This window comes from Mesocricetus auratus, unplaced genomic scaffold, assembly GCF_017639785.1.
Source record: "Mesocricetus auratus isolate SY011 unplaced genomic scaffold, BCM_Maur_2.0 Super-Scaffold_100006, whole genome shotgun sequence".
Taxonomy (NCBI): Eukaryota; Metazoa; Chordata; class Mammalia; order Rodentia; family Cricetidae; genus Mesocricetus; species Mesocricetus auratus.
Window position 1 is genome coordinate 4184470 of NW_024429190.1, and position 12650 is coordinate 4197119.

The window sequence follows — 12650 nt, forward strand, 5'->3', positions numbered from 1 at the left end:
ACTGACCATGACACGCAAAGTGGGATTGTTGTTAACCCTGCTGTGGCTCTGATCACGTTAGGAACTGTTGTGCCCAAATTCTGAACCCCAAAGTCACCAAAAGGCCCATTTCGATGCAAAAGCAGAGTTTTTTACTGAAGTTATTTAACAAGCTAAACCCATTATCTCGGGCCCTTCATCCCACCACCGTGGCAGATGGCTGGAGAAAGACCCTGAGCAACCTCGAGGCAGGGATCTTAAAGGGCAGCATAAGGTGGTGTCTAGGGGTATGATACAGTCTCAGGATTGGTGCGCTTCTAAGTTTGGATGACCTTCCCTGTGGTGATTGGTCAACTGGTTGTTATGGCCCATAGGCCCTCCCAGGGTGGTTGCTATGTTCTGCAGGTCACTGTTGTGCACTGTCTGTAAAGCACACCCAGAGCCGTAAAGCACAGCCCCACCATCTAACTTCTGATTGGCTCCTTGTCACGAGGAGGGCATCTGACCTTAGTGACCAGGACAGGAGTTGCAAGGTCATGCAAGCACATGGTAGCCTGTCATGGCTGCTAAAATGGGGGGGGGGGGGGCTGGTCACTACAGGAAGTTGCTGCCCATGATACAGAAGGGTCATCTTGATGGAGAAGGAATGTTTATCTTAAAGATGACATCATGGGTTTTTCAAAGTGATCACAGTTGCCTTCATGGTGTGAGTGGCCCTGGTCTCTGGCTATTGACGGCTGCCAGTGCAACTCCCAGCTGCCTGGTTTGCTTCTGGCTCTGCGAGGACACATGAAACTCTGCTGTAACCACTCAGGTTTCTTCCTGATCTTCTCAAAGATAGGTTTCAGTGCACAGCCACCTCCCTATCACAGCTTCCTCCTCCTCCTCCTCCTCCTCCTCCTCCTCCTCCTCCTCCTCCCCCTCCTTCTCCTCCCCCCTTCCAGTCCTTCATTCACAGCCTAGGTAAAACAACCTTGTGCATCAGGCTGCTGTGGCAGATTGGTGTGAAGTGAATTGTGCCAGGGGCCTTGGAATGCATACCTCGTTTCTTATTACCCTTGTGTATATGTAAACATGCACATGGCAGCGCTTCATTCCTTAAGCCTTCCAGAATGATGGTGCAGGGAGATCTGTTCAGAGTAGGCAGCTGAGCAGAGCTTCAATGTGCTGCCTACAGAAAGCCCTGTGCCACAGAGACACAGAAAGTGAGAAATACCTTTCAGAACAACTGAAGGACTTGGTTAGAATCCCCACCCCACCCCATCCCACACTGGGGGCACAACAAACTCCTGCTGTAGTCCCCTGGGAGGAAAGGCTGTGGCTTCCATTTGATAAATAGGCGGTTAGGGTGCTGATATCCTGTGACTTTTCCTGGCAAAACATTCCTAGATCAGCACCTTTGCAATGCCCAGACATCTTATCGGCTCCTGGCTGCCTTGGCAAATGCCCATGAGCCACACTGAGTTCACACAGCACAGGTGCCCTCTTTCCCACTACAGGAATCACAGATGTAGACACATGCATGTCATGTCTCTTGACCTCTACAGGAAGCCACAAGAACTGATTAGACCTGTGACGTTATCAGGAGGTCCCAAGCTAGGGAGGAGAAAAACAAGCCTCTTCCTTCTCAGCTGAACAGAACGCCATGTTCCAGGACCAGGGAACAGAAATGTGTGTCAGTGCAGACCTGACTCCTTGTGCAAGCCTAGCTATGTGTAGTTAAATAGGAATGACTTCAAGACAGGTAGTTGAGATATTCCTGTGACAGCTCTCCTGGGTTACCCATTGTCTCTGAAAATGGAGCTGGGGTAAAACATGTTACAGAACTGCTGCCTACACTCCTACTTCTTGTCTTCACATTCACTCTAAACTCCCCAGAAGGCTCCTTCAATCACAGGCTGGCTCAGTTTTCCCACATTGTCACTATATAATTTCCCCTTCATAATGCAGGTCATGGCTCCGAGCTCCCTGAGAACTAGTGTGAGTCCTGTTGGATGTAGTCCTCCGCTTGCACAATGTGGACTTGCACAACAAGACACACCCATCATTGTATCATCACCCCATCCATAGCTGCTGGCGTAGAGTAGGCCTTGGGCCGCAAGCTGGCAGGAGAATTAAGAGAGTATGCCCCATTCATGGTGTGCTGCAACTTCTCAGCCTTCCTGTTGCATCCTGTTGTCCTATACTGAGAGAGCACTGCCCATGGGAGTCAGCAGAAAACCATGCCAGATACCCAGTTCAAACTGGAAGTGTACTCCTTCCTTTTGGGAAATATAATGGCCTTTGGGCATCGCCAGTCTTCCTTCCTGGCCTGTTTGCACCCTCAGCTGTCAGCCAGCTGCTGGCTCCCCTGGACTCCTCATGCCTAGAGTCTGTCCACCCAGCCTGGCAGAAAAGCACTTCACTAGAGAGTTCCCTGCTCTCTTGGCAATTTCTTTTTGCCAAAATAAAACATCATTCTCCAGCAGTATTCCCCAGCAGCACTGATAGCTTCACCTTTTCTGTGCAGTGAATGTTCTCCTACAAGTTAAATATTTCTGTAGCTTTCTGTATTCCCTAGTGACCCCTGGAGAACTTTTCATTTTGTCTAGACAAAATAATACAAGACTCTTGCGGGGAGCAGGAGTCTTGGAGGAAGTTCTGGTGTGTGGCATCCACACTGTCTCTGCTTTGAAACCTTCTCCCGTCAGTACCACCTCTCTCCTCCTCACACAGCCACAGAGGTAGACTCTCAACAGCAGAGCCAATCCAGATGGCAGAAACTCGGCAGCATAGCTAAGGCCTGAGCTGGCATCATTTGCTGTCAGCATATGTGCAGGCTTCATTGACAGTTACCTGCCTCCCCAAACTTGCTTCAGTGAGATTCTAGATAGATATTTCCCATGCTGTCCTTTTGTGAGTTTATATGTACATATGTATGTATATATATATATATATATATATGTATGTATGTATAGATAGATAGGTATCCCCCAAATAATATGAGTATTACTTTAGCCTCCAAAATTTTTTTCCTTACATACTGAGAACTGTTCCAACCCATGTTGCATCATCACATTGGTCTTGCTGGTAGTGGACTGGACTTCCAGATCTTCTACATTGCCTGTGAGACCAATGGATGAGAGGCTGTTCTGCCTCCCCTGTCTCGTTTCTACTTCCATCACCAGCTTGCCCCATTCCCACTTATCCTCATGTGTCCTGAGAGATCCACCTAAGTAAGGTCTCACAATACCCCAGAAAGAATGATCTCAGTACCCTAGCATTAGCATGCTCACTCAGCCCGTGGCTTCATACCAAGCCCTCATTGCAGATAACTAGCCCTGGCCTTGGGAAGAAATGCAGTCTACTTCTGTAGTGTCCTCCAGATGCCCATATGCTAAAAGAGAAGCCTAATGGGAGCTCTGGCCATTGTTGGACAGCTCCTTCTGCTTTCTCCTTCCCTCCTGTGAAAGGAGTGTGTGTGCCCTGCCACACATGCCCCATCCCATGCCGCCTCCATGATGCGCTTCCATGGAGCCAGGCCTTGGGCTGACCCAGTTGTGGGCTGAGTCCTCCAAAACAAAGAGCCACAGCATGTGTGTCAGTGTGCCACACAGGAGTGCCCTGGAACTGCACAGTGAGCACGTGTGCTAGCCTACCCATTGTGCTGGGCACCCTCAGAAACGACCTTGGCCACCTGGCAGCTCTGTAGCAGAGACCACACTCTCATTTTACCAGGGAAAGACACAGAGGTGAAAAGGGTGTGAGTAGCTCTCAACGCTTCACCCAGCCAAGGTGCAAGTCCACAGTCCACGTGTACTCCTGTCACTCACACTCATTCTAGTTTTACATTGTGGCTTTTTTTTAAAAAATGAACTATCTCTCAGCTGGCTAGAGGATTTGCTTGAAAGCCTGCCTAGGGTTCACAGCCATCTCTTACTCTGACTTCTATAAAATACAGCTCAGCAGGATCCATTTCCTTTCTTTTTACATGAAGGATTGTTTTTAATCATTTTTATAGAGACATGTTGGGAAGTTGAAATAATTGTGCAGCAAACATTGGGATATGTAGCTGCGAGAGCTTTTGATGACAGCTGCTATGTTTGTCTCATCTCGTACCTGTGTCCACCTTCACTATCTACCCTTCTGCGTGCCTGCACACACCTCTTCTTTCGTTGAAACAAGATCGCACTCTGTAACCTAGGTGAGCATTGCACTCAGTGGTCCTCCTGTCTCCGTCTTCAGAATGCTGGGATTCCATCACACCTGGCTCAGGATTCTATTTGTGTGCAGTAGAAATACATTGCAGACATTAGCATACTTGGCTCCTGGGTGACCACCTGCATGTCACTGGAGATTACTTTTTACAGTGGCCAGAAGCAGCTTGAGGAGGACAGGGTTCATTTGACTCACACTTTCACATAACTCTTCATCACTGAAGGACGTCAGGGCAGGAGCTGATGCAGTGGTCATGGAGGAGCGTTGCTTCCTGAGTTACTCCTTGTGGCTTGCTCAGCCTGTTTTCTTGTAGAGCCCACGACTACCAGCCAGTTACAGCACCACCCTTGATGGACTAGACTGGACCCAATCGATTGCTAATTAAGAAGATGCTCTGCAAGCTTGCCTACAGTCTAATCTTATGGATGTATTTTCTCAATTGAGGTTCCTTGATTTCAAAAGACTATAGCTGTGTCATGAACACCTTGTTTGAGAAGCAGAGCTTCAGTCCCAGAACACTAAGACAGCTGGCATGCATGGCCAGTACTAAAGAGGAGATTGTGACACAGAGCAATCCAGAGACCTATAGGACCCACTGGAGTATTAAGCCAGTACAATGAGGCTATAAAAAGAACCACCAAGAAATACTGGAAGAGGATAATCGGGTGCTCTCATAGGTTGAGAATAATGCCTTCAAGTCTTCTGAAGCTTGTACTCAAATGCCACATCTTGTAGGTACTGGGCAGACACTCGGTCTCAGCAGTGGGCAACAATGCACATGGCCCTCTACTGCCCCAAAATCTTTGAAACAGGTCTTAAACTACCTCCAAATGACCTCATCTCAGAACAAAGCTTAAGAATATACATATGAATGTGAAACTATTTAACACTCAAGGCAAAATTAGCACTGTCTGGCATCCAGCCAAAAATTATCAGGTAACATTCCAAGACTAACCTGCAACATTAGTGACTGAACATGACTCAGACCTGCCCCATAGTGACTACAAATAACAATTATGTTCATGACTATAACAGGATTAAATTATGAATTAATAACAAAATGGCCTCAGGAAAATCCCCAAGTATTAAAATAACATAGTTCTAAAGAATCCATGGGCAAAAGGGAAAAAAGGAGAATTAGAAAAGTGTTTGAGATGATTGTGAACTGCACCACAAAAGTGTGGAGCACTGCTAAAGTACTGCTTTCCAGAGCTTTCTGTGGTGCTTTGTCATTCTACACCCGAGACATGCTCTTCCCTAGGAAACTGGAGAAAAGAAGAGCAAAACTGACTTGAAAAGTTAAATCCATAGCTAGTTCTGTAGCAAAATCAGTAAATTGGTAAGGCTGGTACAGGATGTAGCAAGAGAAAAAGTTTCTTTGTCAATTTCAGGAAGGAGACATAGTATCACACAAATTCTACAGACATCATCAGAGACAGTTATCCAAAAGGAACATCACATACAACTTCATGTCATGGATGTGTAACTTTAAACACACCAGTGTCAAACTATGAAAACACAAATGCAAAATTCCAGAAGAAATGTATAAGATAAACAGCTCCACACCTGCTAAAGAAATGGAATAATAAGGCTTTTACTGAAAGCCTTCACACACATGCACATACTTCCAAACCTCCTGGATAGCTTCACCGATGAGTTCCAAATGCAACAAGACCTGTAAATAAGTTCATCCCAAAAGTTGAAGAGGAGAGCAGGTCTCAATGCAGCCTGTGAACCCCCTGACTCCACTACCATACGATAGGTAAGAAAGAAAGCCTTATGAGAGAATGATGGTGTGTGGTGGCCAAGAGAAATGTGCCCTAGGAAGGCAAGGCTAGATTAGCATTTAAAATTTATTCCCATGTGAACTATCTTTAAGTCATCCTAATACATTCTTTTGACTCATTTGACAATGTACACCATGTCTCATGAAGACTCCACAAACTAGGAAAAAGGAATTTCCTCAGACTGATAAAGGCCATCAGTGAAAACTGACAGCTAACCCATGCCTGACATGTAGAAGAATAAATGCTTGCCAAACATCAAAAAGTAAGAAAATCCCATTTTCTCTGATCTTCTTCAACACTTCTGGAGGGAAGAATAAGAGGAAGGCAAGAAGATGGGTGCACTTACATTCACAGACTGTGCTTACAGCAGTTTTGTATATAACTGCCTCAAAACTGGGAAGCACTGCCCATCAGCCAGAGAATAAACAAATATGATGTGTCCATATGGTACCCACAACAATACAGTGATGTGGATAGCAGCAGACATATAGATAAATTTCAAGACAATTGTGCTGAAAACAACCTGGCCATAAATCTTGGCACACTCCATAGTGCTCAATTGCTATGGGATTCTAGAAATCCGATGATTGGTGGTGTTTGACAGAAGGGAGCTGAAAGAAATCTTGAGAGTGCTGTTGTGATCTTGATTGTGGCTGTGGTGTCGGTGGTACATGCATTGTTAAAACATACCAACTTCATCCCAGCACTAAGGGCAGCAAGGATCATCGGACTGTACGTAAATGAGAATCCAGGCTGGTCTAGATAATGAGTTCCAGGCCAGCCAGGACTGAGACTTTATCTCCTGTGTGTGTGTGTGTGTGTGTGTGTGTGTGTGTGTGTGTGTGTGTGTGTGTGTGTGTGTTTTAGACCCTGCAGTGAATTTATACTGCTGGTTTGGATTAACAACTGAAACCTAACTAGGAGCTCATGAAAGACAGTCTGGAGTTTGGAGGAAAGCACTGTATAAAGTATGGGCTTCCTACTCTGTAAGCCTACAGCTCTCTGCAAGCCCCGCTGGGCTGTACAGCTGCCTGTGCCAGAGTCCTTTATGAGGTACCAGCCTTGCCCATCCTCCACCATGGTCCTGGAGCCGCCTCTTTAGCTTCTTCCTAATTCATCCCCTCTCTCAGCTCCCTCTGTGGCATATATCTGCATGGGACACTGACTGGCCGTATCTCCTCCCAGACCTTCTTTTTTCAGTTTTTCTATTTTGATGTGTGTGATAAATTGTACACAATCATGGTTTCATCCTGACATTTTCACACACGTATAAGGCGTATTTTGGTCGTATTCATACCTTCCACGCCCTCCTGTCCCACCCCTCTTACTCCTCCTCGTTCCGTCTTCTTCCCAACTGGCTACCCTCCATGTTCTTGTCGTTGTCCTGCCCTCGTGACTCAATAAGTTTAATTGGGCAAATTATGATGGGGTTTATGTGACCTTTATAATACTTTATGCTATTTTTCTTTTTTAAACATTTTCTATTAATTTATTTTTTACATTCCAATCCCAGTTCCCCTCTCTCCTCCTATGCCGCCCACTCTTACCTCCAGTTCTCCCCAGCTCTCCCTGTGGCAGCTGCAGGCAGGCTCCCTTTCTCAGTCAGCTCTGACCACATCCTGACCTTGACTCTCCTCATCCTCTTCCCAACCCATGACATCACCCGATTGCCTTGGATACAGGGTTTGTCCTAGCCATTAGACACTTAAACTTCTGTCTTCTCTTTGCTGCTTGTCCCAGCACAGTAGACGTCATCTTGGCTGTGAATTTTAGCTATAGCTTCCCTACTCTGTTCCCGACCTCTGGTCCCTTCTCCCATTTATAATTGAAATTTTTATTGGAAAAGCATGATTCTTAGATTTATACAGGAATGCAAAGGGCCTGTGATGGACAAAATAATAATAATTTAAAGTAAAAAGAACAAAGCTGGAAGACTACATTATCTGATACTAAGACTTCTTATATATGTACAGTGAGTGAGGACAGAGAATTACACCAGTGGACACAGCGGTGTCCGGTGACTAACCCATACAGTTGATTTCAACAGTGTTGCCGAGGCACTTTAGAGGAAGAAGGTCACCTGAGACTCACTAAGCCTTGGATCTCCCCGGGAAGGGGAGACAGAAGAGATTCAAGGACGTGCTGGCCCTTATCCCTTCTTAAGCAGGAGCTAGTGCAGCCGTGTTCCCCGTCGCTTCTGTTGGCTCTTGACAGCTTTTTGCATGGTTTCTGGAGCCCTGTGCAGGCAGACCTGCCATGGGTATCTTGCACATGCTTTGGCTTCTGCTGGGGATGGAGGAAAGAACTAGAGCAGGGGCTTGGAGAGCTACAGGTGTCCATGGACTGGAGAAGCCTTGGCAGGAGCCACAGGGTGGCAACTATGTAGCGTCGTAATTGGTAGCTGTTAGTAGGGCTGCTGCTTCACCAACAAGGCTGCTGAGAGAGGCAGACTCCAGAATGTGAAGGCACCAGAGGTCAGAGGGTGTTGAAAGAGCTGGGAAGGTGTTACTGGGCCCGCATGAAGACAAAAGGAATTGGGCCGTACACGCAAGTGGTCTGAGGACCTGTGCTCTGAGTAGGGGGACTCACAAAGGACTCAGGAGCATTTGACACAAAGACACTAATTTCCCCCAGTTGAACGCCCTTTCTGTCCGTGTCCCAGGTCTCTGATTGAACGTTACTATACAGAAATCTGGTCTATTTACCTCTTCTGTTGTGCCACTATCCCTGCAGGGTCATTACTCACACATTTTCCCCGTTGCTGCATCCCAGGAGGAAGCAGAGGGTCACCTGCCCCTTCATCCCCACATGCCACCGGTGTTGGGAGAGCTATGAGGCTGACAGTACTGGCAACATCCCCCGCCAAGTCCATGTCTGTTGCTGTGAGAAGAAGCCACAGGCACTTGACTTAAGGACTACAGATGGTGGATTCTCTCCACCTGGGAGGACAGGGCAAGGGGATGGCAGGTCTGTGGAGGATGGAGTCCAGTGCCGTTGGGCTGGAAGCAAAACAGAGGAGTGCAGGATTGTTCCAGGCCTGGACTAGACACCAAGCCCTTGAGAGACACTCCACTCCTAGGAACCTAGGCACCGCCCAAAGCCACCACCTGGGACTGACATGTTCAGCTTACAAATATGAGGAAATGTGCTCTTCCAGACATAAGTGTACCCATTATTCTTGAGTTATAGTAGAGCCATTGGGAGGATCCAGGTAAATGAAGACCCACTGTGGGAGCAAAGCCCTTTGCATGCAGGCTGATGGTGGAGGATGGGAGGGTTATAGACACGAGGTGCACTGGAAAGCACAAGACCTTGAGAGGGACAACAGAGAAAATATACACAGGACAGCCCAGGGACGTACTTTAGAATTAGTAAGTATTTGCAGGGCATCCGCCTACACCTTCGTCCAAAGCTTCATCAACAAGGCTGCAAAGGGAGTGGACTCCTGAATGTTGAGGTGACTTAGGTTAAAGGGGGATTTTAGGACTTTGGGGGGGGATGGATTACTGGTGCTCATGAAACAAAATGAAATTGGAGCCATATATGCAAGTGAACAGGGGGTCTCCCATTCAATTCGGCTAGCCTGACAAAGCTAAAACTATATGAGAGGCAAGGCTCCTAATGGCAGTGATAGTATGTCACTGCTGCCTTGAGCTGATATGCAGATAAGCTAAGACTTGCACAGTACACACGGTACCCACACACAGCAGATAGACTTATACAGTGCACATGGTACCCACACAGCAGATAGACTTATACAGTACACACACAGCAGATAGCCTTATACAGTACACATGGTACCCACACACAGCAGATAGACTTATACAGTGCACATGTTACCCACAGAGCAGGTAGACTTATACAGTACACATGGTACCCACACAGCAGATAGACTTATACAGTGCACATGGTACCCACACACAGCAGATAGCCTTATACAGTAAACATGGTACCCACACACAGCAGATAGACTTATACAGTGCACATGGTACCTACACAGCAGATAGACTTATACAGTACACATGGTACCCACACACAGCAGATGCACGTTAGTTCTGAAGGTGTGTGTCTTTGAGTATTCACTTTGGTTGAAGAACTGGAAAAATAGAGCATGATGCTGGAGGTCCTAGTCCAATGCTGTCCAAACTGTGCCCCAGTTTGATACTCCAGGTGAAAGACACTGGTTATTTCACAGAAAAATCCATCTCTTTAAAACATATTCAGAGGCGCTAAAGGCCATCCCCTAGATCTGGGTTTTCTGTTGGTGGGATATCAGGAGAGAACTGAACCAACAGGAGCTATGAGACCTTTCCTGCCAAATGGAGGGTAAACTTGCATGCTCCTTCATCCCTTCTGGCCATGTGCTTCATATATGTTGTGGTGAGAAGCTACCAGGGTTCTTGATTCCAGGTGTCCCTTCCAGCAGGCCTGTAGTTGGAGGAACACAAGAGGGCAATGAGTATAGTTTTGGGGGAGAGACCTACAATTAATTAGCCATAGACTCCACAATGCTTTTGTAATCACAAGTTCTTGTAAGCTTTCAAGTGTATTTGTGTTTTGGAAAGGCTCTTTGGGACAGTAAGCATGGCCATTGGTCTAGATTTCCAATTCCCCAAAACCCTTTACACGGATGAGCTTGTGTCTCTCATGTCTGAACACTGTGTTGCCCATAGAGACAGTAACTCTGCTGTCTTTCTGCAGGTCCCCTTGCTCGTGTGAGGTCCTACCACTGCAGAAACCACCTGTACAGCTCCAAGGATCATCACTAAAGGAATTCACGGGACAGGAAATGAAACCATGGAGAAGTGGTACTTCCCTGTCTCCAGGCCAGCATGCCCACAGGGGACTTTTCGGTGGTCCTGCATAATAGTCAAAGGGGATATGGTGCTTTGCTGTGTGGCTTGTGTGCCAAGGACATGTTATCTGCCTCTGAATGCTCACAATTGCCAATAAACTGCTCTTGTTGGCAGAGTAATAGGAACACACAGGCTGGAAACCACACTCACACTTGATTGTAGCTCTGGGCACAAGGAATCATGCCTTACATTGATTTTTGGAACTTTGAGTCCTTGACCACGTACATGTGGTTAAAATCATTTGTTTAAGATCTTTTGAATTCTAGGTGGACAAAAGCATAAATGAATGGAAATGATCAGAATCAATCACATGCTATACGATGTTCTATTTCTGGAGTAAGAAGAGTGGTGGGGGAAGGCTGCTCGGAGATGATCCTTGCAGGATAGTGAAGCATCAGATTCATGTTACTCACAGATGGTCTTGTACAAGTCAGCTAGTGTTGCCCGGAATAGGAGCCCTACTTGGCCATGTGAACAGGGCATCCCTGGTTCCTTACAAGGTGATAGGAAGCAAAGACCAGAACACTGGAAGTGCTGTCCCTTTTTTATGGCTTATGTCCCACTTGTATGGCTGTCCCCACAGCCCCAGCAGGCTATGACATGCAGCAGGCCATGCTGAAGGAGCCTCGCATGGAGCCTGAGGCTTCACCAATGGCCTTCTGGAAGTCTGCAAAGGGCCAAGGAGCCAGGTGTTGGGTGCTTCCGTGTCACAGAGCCGTCCAAATTGTGCTGCACATTCTGTGACTCACATTGTACCCTGACACACTTCAGCATGGTCCTGCAGCTGCTCTGGCATTACATGACAGTCTTATAACACATGGTGGGTAGACACCATCTTTAAAGAATTTAAACTCAGCAGGAAGTTTTGTGGGTTTTTTTTCAATGTGTCTCTAAAACCTTTTCTTATATGGAGAAAACCAAGACAGCAATAGAAGTCAAAAGAAGTTCATGACACAAAATCTCTGCCTTAGTAAAGAAAAAAATACATGAAATCATTTTGCTGTTTCACCCTGTTTCAAATCTAGGCATTGGGTAGAATGGGAACTTGGTATACTATATGATTACCATTGCTAAATTTTCTCAGTGAGGTAAGAGCTACCAGCCAATTGCTCTGTTACGGCTGTCTGCTCTATCTCTTAGTGCCACAATAAATGCAAATCCAATCCTGTAACTGTCGTGTGGATTTCATGCTACTGTGTGTCCTGCCTGCAAAATGGAGGGATTAATTTATTCTGCCAACAGATACTTTGGCTGCTGTGTTAATCGGCGGTCCGTCACTGTGACCAAACACCTGAGGTAAACAGTTTAAAAGGGTTTATTTTGGCTCCTGGCTTTAGGGATTTTGGCCCAGTTGCTACTCCTGAGAGTAGTGTGAGAGAAGTGTGTCCTGGAGGCCACTGCTCACCTTACAGCACATGATACAAGATGGAGGGGCTGGGTCCTCGATATCTCCTTCAGATGTGCAGCGACATTTACCTAACTCTGTCTGTGCCTCGGCTCCTGAGGGTTCCTTCTCAATAGGGCCGCAGGTCAGAGACCAGCCCTTTAATGTATAGGTTGTTGGGGGACTTTAGAAGTCAAAACTGCAGCCGAATCTTTTTGTATTCCTCTGAGTCTCAGCAAATATGATGGGCAAAAATCATCAGTACCGTATAGGTCAAGTTATAGAAGAGTTAGACCTTAAACAAAATGCTGGGTATAGCATGCTTAAGTACTACAGAGAAAAATCCCAGGAAAGGAGGATGCCACCCTCAAACATCAGGATAGAAAAAAGCCCGCTTGAGTAACTTGCTGAAGGAAAAGGTATAAACTCTATAAACTCGGCAGAGAG

At 46.5% G+C, this 12650-nt stretch overlaps 1 protein-coding gene across 6 annotated transcripts in view; it reads left to right on the forward strand.

Moving 5' to 3' along the window:
• The window catches only part of Cobl (cordon-bleu WH2 repeat protein), a 228969-nt gene extending 216979 nt beyond the window's left edge, over positions 1-11990 (forward strand). For all 6 annotated transcript variants that reach the window (XM_013122711.3, XM_013122714.3, XM_013122712.3 and 3 more), the window contains one exon: positions 10665-11990. In XM_013122711.3, the coding sequence (XP_012978165.1) occupies positions 10665-10682 (18 nt within the window). In that variant the 3' untranslated portion in view covers positions 10683-11990. The remainder of the gene's footprint in view (positions 1-10664) is intronic.
• The last annotated feature ends 660 nt before the right edge of the window (positions 11991-12650 follow it).